A 17,526-nucleotide genomic window follows, 5' to 3' on the forward strand; every position below is an offset into this window, starting at 1 on the left:
TGGCCTAACAATATTAATCAAGTGTTGCCAATCTAGGAAGCAGAAGGTAGTATGTATTTGAAGTGTTTTAGGTTCAACACTTCAACCAGGTAAACACGTGGTCACGTCATTTTATCACTTTTTCATGACATAATGGGAGCACACTAACAAATGTCTCAAATTAACCAATTCCTCTAGATTTTCTTTCATAAATACAGCTGGATCCAAAGCAATGCCACACCTGCCTTGAAGGCCAAGCTGGGGTGGCGACTGTTTATGCCCCGAAGGGTTTTGCAAACAAGCTCCACGATGCTGTCAATTTGGGCCTGGATGTCTTTGAGGCTGATGTCGGAGAGAGGATTGCAGTACTGGTCAATATATACAGCACCTGAAAATGAACAAGAATTACCGAATAAATTCTTAAGTTACCCTTTTCTTATTAGTTTGCAATTTTACCCTGGACATCCTGGGACATGGCTCTTTACACCATCCCACTGGACAAGCTTCATGTTTTGGCCACGGACCTTGCTGCTAACACACTGAGAAGGAGCAACAAACATTTTCATAACAAAGTAGCTTTAACTTTAAAAAAAATAAATACATAAATCAAACTTCTCTCAGAAGTCATGGACTAAAAAACTGCGTGGTATATGGCGCAGTTTCATGTTCTATTACAAAGAGAAGTAAATGACATCAAGGAGATCTTTTCAAGCTACTTCTCTCTCCCTAGCCGTTATAGGTTCCAAATCCAACAACTCTGAAAACTTAATGGTATAAGGAAGTTCCTTTAAAAAAAAAAAAAAAAAAAAAAAAAAAAAAAAAAACAACTTGAAAGCCCTCCATGACAGATGTGCCATTTCAACAAATTACACGTCTCAAGGGTGAACAGTAAATGGACTCTGGAGCTAACCCCACTTTCCAATGAGATAAACAGTTATGCTCGGGGAACCTACAGCTGAAAAGCTGTGCAGAGCACACTGCAGACAGTCTCTTAAGAATCACTCCTCTTCACAGTCTTAGGTAATTTTGGAAGCAGAGATTGAAGGGCTAACAGCATCATTTGGGTAAGGACACTGTTATGTGGGAAGCTCTCGAGTCACCTTAAATTCAAGAGATCTCAGACCAGCTCAGAACCTGGACTCCCTTACCAATGCTTCAGAGCTCAAAGCAGTTGAACGGGTGTCAAGACACCTCGACCCCAGTCCCAGTGTTGCCACCAGCCAGGGACTGTCTCCTGGGCCTCCGTGGGCCCCAGCTTCCCTACCTGGAAGCTGAAGCAGTTTATGCTGCACATTTCTGAAGTCCGCTCCTTCCTAATGCTATGATTCCCAGACTTCTTTGATGGCATCAGCATTATTCTAGTCAGTCACCAAGGATCAGAAACTTGGAGAGCCAACTGTCATTCACTCAACTACTAAACAACTTCCAATGGCTTCTCAATGCTTATGACACTGATGTGGAAGTTCTTTGAAAATTATAACTTTGTATTTAGAAAATGAAAAAGGAGTATTTGTTTTCATACATAAGCTACAAAAAAATATACTATTCTTAACTGTGAAATAAACAGAAGATAGGATGCTTCTCAACTCCAGTATACAAATGAGGGGATTCTAGGGCGGTGAGAATTTATTTTAATCAACTGAAACAGATGTTTCATTTCCTTTTGGATGATACTAGGTTTTCATACACTTGATAAACATTTACACTAAGCATTTTGGGGTATACAGTGATCCTAACACAAGGACCACAACACGGGAAGCTTAGGGACTAGTTACAGAAACAAATGTATACACAGGAAACAGAAAAAATGCAAGACATCTTACTATTAAATGCTACTGTAGCTCTGAGGTGAGTAAAATCTCCAAGTAGTCAGTGGAAATTTAAGGGAAGTGAGGCTTGAGCTGAATTATGGAGGGGGAGTAGGATTTTCAAGAGGGATTATGAGAAGGAGGGATATCATGAATGAGGAAGTGAAGCCAGGTGTATTTGTGGGACACCAGTCTAGACAATGGCCTGGCTGGAGCAAATGGGACATCCTGGAGAGTACGGAGCAAAGGTCTGGACCAGATTATGCAGGGCATTGAAAAGCAGGTAGAGGTTAAATATAAAAGGGAAATCAGTTGTCCACATTGCAGGTTTCACATGCAGTGGTGAAGGCTAGATTTCTAATTGGGCTGGCACTGGTATTTTGGCTGACTTGGAGGGAAGAGGGGGTAATATTCATGAAAGCAAGTATTACTCAGAAAGTTGTTGCCAGGAGAGGTGGCCATAGACTGCATGAGACTAGTTACAGAAACCAGCCAGGTGTGGTGGCACTTGAGCACGGGAGTTTGAATCTAGCATAGGTGACATAGCAAGACCCCGTCTCTAAAAATAAATACATTTTTTTAAAAAAAGGAATAGTAACAGAATGGGAACATGACTATGAGATACACTGGAATGGAAAAAAAAAATCAACAATCTGGTAAAACACCAGAAGTAGGGAATAAAAGTAAACGACCAGTCATATTTATATTTCATAACCATAATTTATGGGAATGTTTGTGTAATATTGTAGGAATTCAAAATCATTTTTAAAAAATGGAAGTCTCACTTTGTTCCTGTTCAACTTAATAAGAACAAAAAGATTCTCCACTCCCTTCATCTTGCCTGTCCACTCAACTTCTTCCTTCTCACCTTTCATTACGGACAAGCAGACTCACTGATGCCCAAGAACATTCTGTCCTCAATAAACTCCAACCCGAGAGGTTAAGGGATTTACTCAAGGTCACAGGGAGACAAAATTGGATACATTTACCTCTGATTTGGAAATGATCATTAAAGCTCAGAAAAACAGGAATTTACTTCATTAGCTAAAGTATCACTCTCACATTTTAAGCCAATGATGCATCTTTAAAAAACACTATTTCTTTAGTGGACTTTGATAACATCTTAGCTCTAAATTTAATAGTTTGAACTACCTCATTGATCAGGCCCTATAATCCAACCTGCAGAAGCCCATGCAACATGATTTACTTTTTCACTTCTTTACCACAAGGAACACAATTCCCTCTGCTGGTCTTAAAAAACTAATCAGTTACCTACAGAAATACTACTGTCCACATATATGGGAAAAGACTCACCTTCAAGATATGACTCATAGTCATCTGGCTGCTGAAGAAAGGCCTTAAGATTATTTAAAATCTTCTGTTGCCGCAGGTAGTAAAGAATTTTTTTTGCGTAGTATTTCCAGGTCAAAGCTTTTCTGGAAACAAAAAGTCAGTAAGAATTAAGATTTGAAAACTTTCAGTTATCTATTTTTTACATTACACTAACATACCATGTAGTTTGCTTAACAAGAAAAATATAATTGGTTCATTCTCTTATAATAATTATAATGGAAATAGCAGTCTTTGAATTGTAATATAATACTAAATTCGTTGTACTGAAATCTGAGGAACAGTTATCTGCCTGGCTTCAGACTTACTTGCCTGTATCTTTGGTAAAAGGAAATGGAAGAGCAGCCTGAAAAAGGAATTGAGCTGGGGGAGGTTCAGAAGATGGGGAGGCATCTAGAACCTTTTGCTGGTCCCCCTGCTTGGGCCACTTGGGCCGGGGCACTTACTGCCGTGGTGAGTTCCTCATGGTTTCACATATTATGAAAACTCCTATTTTCCAGACCAGAGTTCTCTCTTGAACTCTAGACCTTTGTATCAACTACTATCCATCTACTCCACATCCCACTCAGATAGCTGAGCACTTTCATCTTTCTTCCCCTCCCAGAGTCACCCTCATCTCTGATCAAGGCATCTCCATCATTCTAGTGAGGCACAAAACCTGCGAGTCATCCTGAATGCCTTGCTTTCTCTCATAAGCCATACTTAAGACCTGTCAGCCAATGCTATCGGTACTATCTTCAAATTACATCCAAAATGTGCACACTTCCCAATTACTCCCACACACCACCATCAGCATTTCGGTGTTGCAGCAACATCCTCCTACCTCAGCTTCCCGCTTCAGACCTGGCCCCTCCACAGTCCATCCTCAATATGGCAGCCAGAGCACTGCAGTAACACGTACGGTCACGCCACCCAATCCTCGCCTCCAAGTCTCCAGCGGTTTCCCACCTCGCTCCAAGAAAAAGCCCAAGTCCTAAGGAGGACTTAAAAGGTCTCTTGAACTCTCGCCCCATTACCTCTCTGACCCCAATTCCTGCCACTCCCCCTCAGTCCAGTCACCAAGCATTCCAGCTGTTCCTTTACTGTCTGGCAGGTGCTCACCTTAGTACCCTGTTCCTTCTGCCTGGAACATTCTCCCCAGAGACTGCAGTCTGTTCTCACCTTCTCCTAGGTTTCAACTCAAATGTCCCCTTGAGTAAGGCCCCCTACATTATTTTAAATGGTACCCCCTTACCACTCCCCTGCCTTCTTCCCCGATTATATTTCTCTATAGCATGTTTCATTTTCTAATGTAACCAATTTCTTATTTTTCTTAGCGCCTATCTCGCCCACTACAGTATAAGCCCCATGAAGGCAGGGATTTTTTTTGTGTTGTTCACTGCTGTATCCCTAGTGCCTAGAATAGCATCTGGCACATAGTAGATGTTCCATAACACTTGTTGAGTGGATAAAATTCTTCACCACATATCCCAAATACATATGGGGATTATAAGAAGTAGGAGAGAGACAGTGATGAAACTTATCTGGCTGACATCATGAAGAAACAAACAACTTGCCAATCTTGAGAGAGGTCAATGAAAATCTGCAGAATGATCTATGTTTCATCTACTTTTTAACCTTTGAGTTGTAAAATATATCAATCTAGAAAATTGTGTGAAACAAACAAGTAGCTTAATGAATCATTACAAGGCACATTCCTGGATCTAACACTCTTGCCAAGAAAGAAAACTTTGCAAACGGCCAAGAAGCCCTCCGGGGCCCCCCGCAACAATAATCACAAGCCACATCTCTATGGTCATCACTTTCTTGCTTTTCTCTTTAGTATTACCATGAAATATACATCCCTAAACAGGCGAGTCTGTTTTGATGCCTTCTAAATCTCTTAATCTACAGGATCCTCCTCCATCTTTTTTTTTCCCTTGCATTTTATTTGTTGAAGAACCTGGGTTGTTTGACCTGCAGTTTCCCATCGTCTGGAATTTGCTGACTGTACCCACATGATGTAGTTTAACATGTTCTTCTGTCTTCTGATCTCCTGTAAATTGGATGTAGAGGCTACATGAGATACAGATTCCATTAATTTAGCAAGATAATTTCATAGAAGGTAGTGCATTCTCCCATCAGGAGGCAATAATGCCTGGGTGCTTCTTTCGTGATGTCAGCAGCACTGCTACTCAATGTCTTGATCTGTTCATTCATTTGAGGTTACGAAGTGGTGATATTAGAATTCAATCAACCCTTCTTAATTCATTAGCTGGGATACTTCTATAAGGAAAAACCTCCCCGTCTATTATTTGATCCCCCATGATACAGTACGTGGAAAAGGCAAGATAAATGCTCATATCTTCTATTTACAATTTTTCAAAACAATGATATGGGTTTCTATTTATCCTTCAAAGGTGACCAATTAATTTTTTTAGTATTATTATGGACTCAGAGAGACAAGCATATTCGATGCATTGCAATCCATTCCTGTTATTATCCACACTGATACTCTAACTGTCACATCTTTGGCCACTGGAAGCCTCTTCATATTGGTTCCTCAATACTTCCGACATAAAGTAGTGTCAGTTTTCTTACTATCTGGTTAGGTTTCCAGGATGCTCCAGGCTCATCTTTTAAAATCCTTGCATTGGACATACAATCAGTCTTTCTCCAAAAACCCTGGCTTCTTTTGTGGAAAATGTTGTATCAAGATGACAATCTGGATACCAGGGAAGATCAATTCCACTAGGTTGGTTATTATTTCTAGATCTTTTCAGCAAACAGACCTAGGAAACCTAGTGTTGATGTGCACGTGTGTGTACATGTACATATGCACATGCACTTACATATACCTACATGTATTTAAATATAAAATACCTTTTGAGTTCACACTGGCACTTCTAATTCAAAAATATATGTCTCTGACCTTCTTCTATCTTATATCTATGTCTTCTTTATTCCAGGAGAATTCTGCTTTTCCAGGATATCACAGGTGATAACATTAGAATATCACATCGTTATTCATTTACTTCATTCCACATCTCTCTCTCATACACACACACCAGCCCTCAGAATAACAAGACTAATGTTCTCATCACTTTTTTTTTTTCTTTTGAGACGGAGTCTCGCTCTGTCGCCAGGCTGGAGTGCAGTGGTGCGATCTCAGCTCACTGCAATCTCCGCCTCCCGGGTTCAACCTAGTCTCCTGCCTCAGCCTCCCCAATAGCTGGGATTACAGGCGGCATCACCACACCAAGCTAATTTTTTTTATGTATTTTTAGTAGAGACGAGGTTTCACCATGTTGGCCAGGATGGTCTCAGTCTCTTGACCTTGTGATCCGCCTACCTCAGCCTCCCAAAGTGCTGGGATTACTCATCACTTTTATGATTACTGAAAACAGCTAAATATTTTGCATATGTTCTCCCCCACTGTCCATTCATTTTTTTAAACAGATGCATTGTATTTATACTGACATGTCTTACAGACGTTACACATGCAATATTTTCTCCCCTAGAACCCTCATTTGAATTTAAATCTAAAAGTAAATACATGTTTAGTGCTCACTGCCAGTCCTTATATCAGTGTTTCTCTGTTTTGTTTTTTTTGGGGCGGGGAGTGGTTTTTGGTCATTTGAAATTCATTTTCCAGGAGATCTCTCAGGAAGGACTGAAAAGTCACTGAATTCTTGTTAAGTTGGTAAGTTTCTGTGCAGTCTTCATATCTGGAAGTCAGTTTGGCTGGATATAAAAATCCTTGGTTGACATTTTCCTTAGATCATTGAGTATCTTAAATAAGTTATTTTTTCCTTTGGCACAAAAAATTCTGTTGAAAAGTCTGATGATATTCTTATTTTCTTTTCCTTATAAATGACTTTACCTTTTTTGCTTGGATGCTCAAAGGACTTTCCTGTCTTTAAAATCCAGCAATTTTACTAAAGTATGTCTCAGTATTGGTCATTCTGTGACACTTTTCTCAGGTACAATGTATGAATTTATCTATCTATCTATTTATATCTATCTATCTATCTATCTATCTATCTGAGAGCCTATCTATCTATCTATCTATCTATCTATCTATCTATCTATCTATCTGAGACAGAGTCTCACTTTGCCACCCAGGCTGGAGTACAGCGGCACAATGTCAGCTCACTGCAACCTCCACTTCCTAGGTTCAAGCAATTCTCTTGCTTCAGCCTCTTGAGTAGCTGGGATTACAGGTGCCTGCCACCATGCCCGGCTAATTTTTTGTATTTTCAGTAGAGACGGGGTTTCTCCATGTTGGCCAGGCTGGTCTCGAACTCATGACCTCAGGTGATCTGCCCACCTCAGCCTCCCAAAGTGATGGGATTACAGGTGTGAGCCACTGTGCCTGGCCCAGTGTATGCCCTTTTAATATGCTGTTTCTAATCTTTATTGTAGGACATACTCGTTTTTAAGACCACATAGCACATCATAAACACAAACTGATTTCAAGCTGATGCTTTGGCATTTATGGAAACTACACTTTTTCCTTCCCATGGTTTCCATATCCAAACCATAAGCATTTGCCAGGAATGAAAACAAACAGGGTCTTCCATGAAAACTGGTATCCCAAAATAGTTTTAAATGCGGGGTATTCTATCATTTAAAAACAACCTTATTTGTTTGTTGGCTCACACTTATAGTCCTAGTACTTTGGAAGGCCAAGGTGGGAGGATCACTTGAAGTCAAGAGTTCAAGACCAGCCTGGGAAACATAGTGAGACACTGTCTCTACCAAATAAAAATTAGCCAGGCATGATGGTACATGCCTGTATTCCTAGCTACTCAGGAGGCTGAGGCCAGAGGATCCCCTGAACACAGGATTCAAGGTTACAGTGAGCCATGATTGCACCACTGTACTCCAGCCTGGGCAACAGGATGAAACCCTGTCTCAAAAAACAAACAGGGCTGGGTGTGGTGGCTCACACCTGTAATCCCAGCACATTGGGAGGCCACAGCAAGAGGATCCTTTTTTTTTTTTTTTTTGAGACCGAGTCTGTCGCCCAGGCTGGAGTGCAGTGGTGCAATCTCAGCTTACTGCAACCTCAGCCTCCCGGGTTCAAGCAATTCTCCTGTCTCAGCCTCCCGAGTAGCTGGGATTACAGGCGTGTGCCACCATGCCCAGCTAATTTTTGTATTTTTAGTAGAGGCAGGGTTTTACCATGTTGGACAGGCTGGTCTTGAACTCCTGACCTCGAGTGATCAACCCGCCTCGGCCTCCCAAAATGCTGTGATTACAGGTGTGAGCCACCATGCCTGGCCGGGAAGATCTCTTGAGGCCAGGAGTTTAGTAACTGCCTGGGAAACAAAGCAAGACTCCATCTATACAAAAAAAAGAAAAAATTAGCCAGGTGTGGTGGCAAATGCCTGTAGTCCTAACTACTCGGGAGGCTGAGGCAGGAGGGTCACTTGAACCCAGGGGTTTGAGTCTGCAGTAAGCTATGATTGCGTCATAGCATTCCACCCTGGGTGACAAGAGTGAGACTCTGTTTCTAAAACAAACAATCCTTTTTTAAGGTCAAAATATGTGTGTTGGGTAACCTATTCGTATTTATTTCTAAAAACACTATAATATATGTCTTTACTAGCTATGCATTTTCATCTTTTTTGGGAACCTGATACATAAAACGGCAGTATCTCATTGCTGTTTAATTTAACACTTTTTTTTTTTTTTGAGACGGAGTTTCACTCTTGTCACCCAGGCTGGAATGCAATGGCGCGATCTCGGCTCACTGCAACCTCCGCCTCCCACACCTCCCAGGTTCAAGCAATTATCCTGCCTCAGCCTCCCCAGTAGCTGGGATTACAGGCGCCTGCCACCATGTCTGGCTAATTTTTGTATTTTTTGTAGAGACAGGGTTTCACCACATTGGCCAGGCTGGTGTCAAACTCCTGACCTCAGATGATCCAAGGACTTGGCCTCCCAAAGTGCTGGGATTACAGGCGTGAGCCACTGCACCCGGCCTATTTAACACTTTTTGAATAGTGTATTAAAAGGTTTTTTCCATGATTGCTAGATGTTAGGATTTGTTCTTCTGAGAATGCCATCCTCCTAACCTTTGAACATTTTTCAATATCTCTTGAGTTCTACTGACTTCGTTCATGCTCTCTTGGCCATATAGAAGTGTCTGCTCTTTCACTGTCTCCGCATTGTCATTCTTGGTTAAGGTGGTCTCCCTTAGACTATACAAAGTCTCCTATTTTCTTGAGGAATGTTCACTGTGATCATTTAAAAATTTCAGTTGTTTAATCCTTTGGAAAAATGTTTGCATATGATGCACATTTTCCTTTCTTCCAGATGGATATTCAGTTATGTCCAGTACCATTTCTTTAAAAATCCATTTTTTCCCTCTGAGTTTAAATATATTAAATTATCTTTTATTCTGGGATGCATTTGTCAATTATCCTCTGCTACTGATGCAGCTATTTTTATTGAATCACTGTGCTGTTTGGATTATAAGTAGCTTTATAAGATGGCCTAATATCTAGTGATGCCAGTTTCCCATTATGATTACTAAAAAATTGTTTTCTGGCTCTTCTTGTGAATTTAGTCTTCTGTATATATTTTATGACATCCAAATGAAAGAAAAGAAAAAAGCAAAACAACTCCCCCTGCTCACCACCCCCAACAAAAATACTTTGTTTGAATCCTAATTGGAATGACACTAGGTTTATAAATTAATTTGGGGAGAACTGACATTTTTTGTGATAGCAAGTCTTCACATTCCAGGACATGCTATCTATTTTATGTCTTTCAATAACATCCTATAGTCTGAACTGGGAAACCCATTCCCAGGACTCTACTGCCTAGAAACATCACTCCTCACAGTGACACAAAATGGAAAAAAAAGTGGTTGTCCATCTATAGGAAAATTATGTAGGCTAGGCACGGTGGCTCACGCCCATAATCTCAGCACTTTGGGAATCCGAGACCAGCAGATCACGTGAGATCAGGAGTTTGAGACCAGCCTGACCAAGAGGGTGAAACACCGTTTCTACTAAAAATACAAAATTAGCTGGGTGTGGTGGTGGGCACCTGTAATCCCAGCTACTCAGGAGGCTGAAGCAGGAGAATCTCTTGGACCCAGGAGGCAGAGGTTGCCAAGATCGCGCCATTGCACTCCAGCCTGGGCTACAAGAGCGAAATTCCATCTCAAAAAAATAAAAATAAAAATAAGTAAATAAATTATGTAACATACCACAAAAGAGTAAGTAGACATTAACAATAGTGATTTTGATGTTTTACCCGTTGAAGAGGATGGATTTCCATAAGGTACTGTTGAATGAGAAAAAACAATATAGAAAAGTACCTATTATGTGATCCCAATTTTGTGCAATAATGATCCCTTCCCATACTCATCACTGTCAGCATGAAGAATGCAACCTGGGCTGTTATCAAGAATTACAGAGGTGGGGGCAGGAAAGGACAATGTAAACAGAGGGAATGGGGAGGAAAAAGGAAACAGCATAAATAAGAGAAAAACCAGGTCTGTACTAAACACCAAACCAAAACAACCAACAAAGTATGTATGAGGTCCCATTTATGTATTTTAAAGTACATATGCACATTAAAAAACACAAGTCAGCTTTTATTTTTAAGACTGCACAATACTGACTACTAGATCATACTTCAATTCATTTATAGATAAACCAAAATAGAAATGGAAAAATGACCTCTGCATCTGAACTCATCCAAGGCCTAGAATAGTGACACATCTTACCTCTACCCACAGTTGTCCCACTGATAGATACTTCTCTCTCCTAAATCCCCTTCAAAAAACAACATAAATATTTCATGCCTTGTTTGTGAGATATTTCGCAAAGATTCCTTTTAAGGAAGATGTTAAACTAACATTCTTATCTTCCATCACTAGAAAGTTTTCAGAACTTTTAGAGCAGAAAGTCTTTTCCACAGGAAAGTTAGGCTGGAAGCCCACTCATCTTTCAGGGAAAAACTGGAAATTAACCTTCACAGCAGAAAATAAAAGGCATATGAAATTTTAAGCAATAACCAAGACATAAGGGGTTCTTCTTGATCAAGTGAGTCCCTAAGTACGCAGTTTTCTGACTGGAAGATAAAAGAAAGGCTCACCCAAAGATCTACAGTGTTCAAAGAACAAAGTAGATTATTTTGTACCACAATTCAGAAATTGTAAAAAATCATCCATTAAATTAAGACATGCCTAAGAAATTATTATTTTTAAATTAAAAGATTCAATTCATGATAGGCAAATCTGATAGTAAGTGGAGAGGTAATAATGAAGGAAGGATGATTTATATTACCAGAAGGTTTCTTTTTTTTATGAGACGAAGTCTTGCTCTTGTCCCCCAGTCTGGGGTGCAATGGTGCAATCTCGGCTCACTGCAACCTCCACCTCCCGGGTTCAAATGATTCTTCTGCCTCAGCCTCCCGAGTAGCTGGGATTACAGGTGCGTACCACCACACCCAGCTAATTTTTTGTATTTTTTTAAGTAGAGATGGGGTTTCACCACGTTGGCCAGGCTGGTCGCGAACTCCTGACTTCAGGTGATCCGCCCATCTCGGCCTCCCAAAGTGCTGGGATTACAGGCGTGAGCCACCGTGCCTGGCCTATTACCAAAAGGTTTCTAAACAACACAACAGATACAAGGGTCTGGGGCACAGTATTTGACCCATAGTAGTGCTAAACATTAATTCCATTTTCTTTCCAAAAGGATTTTTGTAAGGTTTCTTTATATGTCAATTGTCTTGGTGTATCTACCTAATATACACAGAACTTTTCAAAACTGTAACTATGACAAGGCATGAAATATTTGGAATCACATATTCCAGGGTTTAGCCACACAGAAATTACAGCAATTTACTCTGGACTTATTAAAGCAAACAAATCCCTGCTAAAGCTATGGCTTACCTTCCTTCCATATTTAGGATACACACCAGTTCATCCTCAAAAAAAATCTCTGGTCCTTCAAGGTTCTCAATGTCACTGAAGCCATTACAAGGAACCTATGAAGAAGACATATACAAGTAGGCCTCAATTATGAGTATTGATGCAACTCTCACTCTCACAAATTTGAGCTGAAATAAAGATGTCCACTACTAAAGACAGTGCTAACAGTTATTCTACACTACCTTGCACTACCAGTCATGGGTAGAAAATAACATAAAGTAACAATAATTTACTGAGGTTTTGTTGTTATTTGTAATCAATGATGTTTTCATAGACTGGAATTTCTGAAACTGACAACTCACAGTTCTAACGTAAAGAAAACTAGCTCTGGCCGGGCATAGTGGTTCATGACTGTAATCCCAGAACTCTGGGAGGCCAAGGCAGGCAGATAACCTGAGGTAAGGAGTTTGAGACCAGCCTGATCAACGTGGTGAAACCCCGTCTCTACTAAAAATACAAAATTAGCCAGGCATGCCTGTAATCCCAGCTACTTGGGAGGCTGAGGCAGGAGAATCACTTGAACCCGGGAGGCGGAGGTTACAGTGAGCCAAGATTGCGCCATTGCACTCCAGCCTGGGCAACAAGAATGAAACTCCGTTTAAAAAAAAAAAAAAAAAAGAAGGCGGCGGCGGGTGCAGTGGCTCACACCTATAATCCCAGCACTTTGGGAGGCCGAGGTGGGCGGATCACCTGAGGTCAGGAGTTCGAGACCAGCCTGACCAACATAGAGAAACCCCATCTCTACTAAAAATACAAAATTAGCCAGGGTAGTGGCGCATGCCAGTAATCCCAGCTACTCGGGAGGCTGAGGCAGGAGAATCACTTGAACCTGGGAGGCAGAGGTTGCGGTAAGCTGAGATCACACCATTACACTCCAGCCTGGGCAACAAGAGTGAAACTCTGTCTCAAAAAAAAAAAGAAAAAAAAGATCTTCTGAGTTTAAAATTCTATGGCTTCTCTCAGTTTTCTTTTTGCAAGTAGCCAGAACATTTCAGGTCAACCTGTGTGCGTTCTGAGAACACAGGAACACCAAGATCCTGGGCCAAAGCAATCACCCACCCACAGATTAATGTTAAGTATGCTCCCGCTGTGTTCAAAGTCCTTGACATACTTCTAATTAAGCAGTGGTACAGGAAAAGGGGGAGCTGAGGAAAAAACACAACAATCCATCATTATTACACAGAGGCACAGACTGTTCAAAACATACACAAAACCAGCTGGACTAGAAATGGAGGTTGCAGGCTCACAGTCCATGACCAACTGCACCAAACATAGCTAGTACCAAAATCTACGTATGTGCAAACACATTCAGATCAGCATTTACAATTTGTGATTATGAATGCTTTTAGCCAGTGCATGGCTTCTCCAAAGTAAAATACAAATTTTGTTTATTCTAACCCTAATAAATATTTATAGAAACCAATTACACTAAGGAATGTCTATTTGTATTCTCCATAGGGGAAAACATTCAAATTTGTCCAAAGTGCAAATTTTCCCTTTCAAAACTTGAAAAGCCTTGAAAACATTTCAAATTATGAACTCCATTAACTAACAGTAATTAAAATTAGAGAATCCAAAGGAGTCTTTAGGAAAACAAAAAAGTGAAATAAATCAGATTGGCTCTATTTCTAGAACCCCAACCAGAAATAAATATCGAATAGTTTGTTGAACTCAAAACATTAGTGTGGATTATTTTCCAGAGTTACAAAAAGGGATCAGGAGCAGATACAGAAACTTCCGTGAGGCCAGGCGCGGTGGCTCACGCCTGTAATCCCAACACTTTGGTTTGCAGAGGCCGGCGGATCACTTGAGACCAGGTGTTCAAGACCAGCCTGACCAACATGGTGAAACCCCAACTCTACTAAAAATACAAAAATTATCCAGGTATGGTGGCGCATGCCTGTAGTCCCGGCTACTCGGGAGGCTGAGACATGAGAATTGCTCGAGCCCAGGAGTAGGAGGTTGCAGTGAGCTGAGATTGCGCCACTGCACTCCAGCCGGGGAGACAAAGCAAGACTGTCTCAAAAAAAGAAAAAAGAAAGAAACTTCCATGAGACATTTTGAGGAAAGAAAAAAAGAAAAGAAAACAAAACAAAACAAAAACCCACCATGTATTTCTGCAATATTTAAAAAAAAAAACCCAAAAACTTTTCAGGGATAATGAATGCAAGACAATTCATTTCAGGGAGTAATAACTCTGATTTATAGGTAGCTTTTAATCCTCTGTTACCTTAACAAATAATGCAGTTCACTACTGGGTAGAACCTGCAAAGCCAGAGAGAAGAACCACATTAATTTCGTCAACCCTTCTGGGAAAACAACCGGGAGAAATTTACAGTGTTCAATCATTGATGATTCCCCAAATAACGTAGGGGTTGCAAAAAAATCCGTTGAACCCATTTGAGAAATAATGCTGATCTGGACTCCGTCTACATTGTGCTGCGTGGGTCCCTCCCTGCTCCCTCCACCCCCATTCTCTCTCTGGCTTTAGAAAAGTAAAGCTGGCACAGACAAATGGCTTCGTGTTGTTGGATAGGAGGAAAAGGACACAATGACTCTTGCAGCCATCTAAGTGAGTAAGGGATTGTGAGAGCATTGAAAAGGGAGATACGAAAAGAGCTGGATGAGCTCATGCCTGCAGACCCAGACACATACACCAGCAAGCCAAAGCTTAGAGCCACATCAACAGATCCTTACGTGCTCTGAAAAGAACCTCTTTGAGAACGAGGCTACAATCTTCCGCGCTTCTAACCCAGCTTTTTGCCGAACTTTATACTCTTCCAACCAATTGACGTAGTCGGTGGGGCTGTAGTGTTTCATAAGGGAAGGCCACCTACGAGGAGAGAAACACCCCCTCAGCTTAACAGAAACTCAAAGGCAGGCGGCCACGAATCCAAGGCAGCCTTGGAAACAGGGACAGCAGTGGCGTCCAGTGGTAAGAGGGACCCCGGCGAGGGACCTAGTTCAAAACCCCACCAGCATTCACTCACTCACTCCCGGTGTGACCTTGGCGTAGCGGCATGAATGATGTCTCCATTCCCCATCTCTAAAATGGGGACAGTTGTAACAACAACAACAATAATAATAATGACAGTGAGCACTGATTGAACGCCTCCTAGGAGCCGGGGCCCTGGGTGCGTGCCTCCCGCACATCATCTAATTTAATAAACACGGTGAAAGGTAGGTCTAATGATCACCACCACTCAAAGTCTATGAACGAGGCTCAAAAAAAGGGAAGTCGCTCCCCCCAAGGTCACAGAGGGAGTGTGCAGGGCCAGATTTCATCCTGGGGCCACGCTGAAATCTGTGCCGTCCACAACCAGCCCGGGGATGCTGCGCCCGCCCGATCGATGCATCATTGGGTCCATGTAAACATTTCAGCCCGGAGTCGGGCACAAAAGAAGCGCGCAAAAGGGACGAGCCGCGCCGCCGCCAGCGTCACCCTTGACTGAGGACCCGGCTGCGAGGCGCTCCTAGATGCGCCATTTGGGGACCCGGGGGTCCGCCTGGCGTGGCCCCGCAGGGTCCGGGGCCTGGAGGCCTTTGTCTGTCTGTCCGCGGGAAGGGGTCCGGGGTGGGGTCCGCGCGCGGGGCGGCCGCGGGGAGCGAGCGGGGCGGCTGCCCGGCCCCGGGGGGCGCGGGGCGGTGGGCGCGCAGCCGGGGCGCGGGGCCGCTGGCTCACCTCACCCGGAACTGCTCCTTCCACACCTTCCCGCTGCTCTGGCACAGCTCGCGCAGCCGCCGGCAGGTGCTGGAGACACGGCCGATGTCGGCGGCCGTCAGCGAGCCGCAGCACAGGATGTACTCCAGCACCTCACCCGGCAGGTTGACGAGGCAGCTGAGGCCCGCTACCTCCGGCGCGGCCTCCTCCGCCAGCGCCGGCACCACCTCCATCGCGCTGTCGACTGCTGCCGCCGCCATCTTGTCCGCGTACCTGGGGCCGCCGCGCGCGCGCGCGCGAGAGTGCCCGGGCGCCCCGCCTGGCCCCGCCTACTGGTCTTGGGGGCGAGTCCTGAGATCGCTCCGCCCATCCGCGGGCCACACCTCCCCTGCATCCGCCGGGGGCTGCGCGGGTGGCAGCGCCGCAAAAGGGAGGACATAATTGCGCTCTGTGCTTGGAGCCGGCAGCGCAAGCCGCCTCTAGTCCGGGACAACAATAGTAGCATTGATTCTTTTAAACGTAATGAATGTTTAAAATTAACAAATAAAAATGGTATCTATTCTCACGCGTGCTGAGCGCTTTCTGTGCGCATTGGACCTTTCCGAATTACCCTACGAACTTTCTCCCCATATTACAGATGGGGAAACTGAGGTTCGGAGAGTGAGAGGGCTTGCTCAGGATCCCTTGTCTTGGATTTTTTTTCCCCCTTTGGGAAGGAGTCTTGCTCTCACCCAGGCTGGAGGGCAGTGGCGCTATCTCGGCTCACTGCAACCTCTGCCTCCTGGGTTCAAGCGATTCTCCTGCCTCAGCCTCCCGTGTGGATGGGATTACAGGCGCGCGCCACCACGCCCGGATTTTTACTTTTTTTTTTGAGACGGAGTCTCACTCTGCCACCCAGGTTGGAGTGCAGTGGCCGTGATCTCGGCTCACTGCAACTTCCACCTCCCTGGTTCAAGCAATTATCCTGCGTCAGCCTCCCGAGTAGCTGGGATTACAGGCGCCCGCCACCACAGCCGGCTAATTTTTGTATTTTTAGTAGAGACAGGGTTTCACCATGTTGGTCAGGCTGGTCTCGAACTCCTGACCTCAAATGATCCACCCACCTCGGCCTCCCAAAGTGCTGGGATTACAGGCGTGAGCCACCGCGCCCAGCCCCTTGTCTTGGATTCTATTTCAGACCCACTTGACTTTTGCTTGTCAGTAATCTTAACCATATGATGTAATAATAACAATATTCTTGAGTGGGTGCTATGGGAAGCCCTCTATGATGGTGTAGGGGAGTAATAATAATCCTCAAATCTGTGCCCTGATTTTAGGCTAATAGAGGGCAGGCAGAGAGCTCTCCTGTACTGGTTTCTTAACTGTTTCCAGCTCAACAATCCTTCATATTTGGGGAGCATAGTCTGACCTCCCACAATAGGTACCACAGTTATACCTATTCTACAGAAAAGGCAAAGTTCTTCCAGGTGGCAGTCACTGGTTCAAAGTTACAGAGACAAAAGTGCTAAAGCCTGGATTTGAGTCTTCAAAGCGGGAGTTATCACTCAGGATTGGGTGGGTAGTCTCAGGATCTGCACATTTAAAAAAAAATCAGTTTAGTTCAGTGCCAAAGCCCTGTGTTGTGTGCCCTGGGGATACAGGGGTGAGAAAAATGGAGTCTTTGCTTCAAAACCTCAAAGTCCAATTACAGTTAGAAGGATCTGTTGTCAGTACATGGAGGGTCCAATGAAGTACTCCTGGCAACTTGGAAATCAAGATGCCCTGAGAGAGCTGAACTAGTAAAGTGACTCTCA

The 17,526-nt window shown here is 43.2% G+C and overlaps 1 protein-coding gene across 2 annotated transcripts in view; it reads right to left on the reverse strand.

Moving 5' to 3' along the window:
- The window catches only part of FBXO21 (F-box protein 21), a 48,214-nt gene extending 30,910 nt beyond the window's left edge, over window positions 1-17,304 (reverse strand). For both annotated transcript variants that reach the window (XM_001156074.7, XM_001155956.7), the window contains exons 1-5: window positions 15,755-17,304; window positions 14,770-14,905; window positions 12,034-12,128; window positions 3,102-3,223; window positions 221-367 (exon numbers count right to left, since the gene is read on the reverse strand). In XM_001156074.7, the coding sequence (XP_001156074.1) occupies window positions 221-367; window positions 3,102-3,223; window positions 12,034-12,128; window positions 14,770-14,905; window positions 15,755-15,993 (739 nt within the window). In that variant the 5' untranslated portion in view covers window positions 15,994-17,304. The remainder of the gene's footprint in view (window positions 1-220; window positions 368-3,101; window positions 3,224-12,033; window positions 12,129-14,769; window positions 14,906-15,754) is intronic.
- Between the last annotated feature and the right edge of the window lie 222 nt (window positions 17,305-17,526).

The sequence above is a fragment of the Pan troglodytes genome, chromosome 10 (genome assembly GCF_028858775.2).
Source record: "Pan troglodytes isolate AG18354 chromosome 10, NHGRI_mPanTro3-v2.0_pri, whole genome shotgun sequence".
NCBI lineage: Eukaryota > Metazoa > Chordata > Mammalia > Primates > Hominidae > Pan > Pan troglodytes.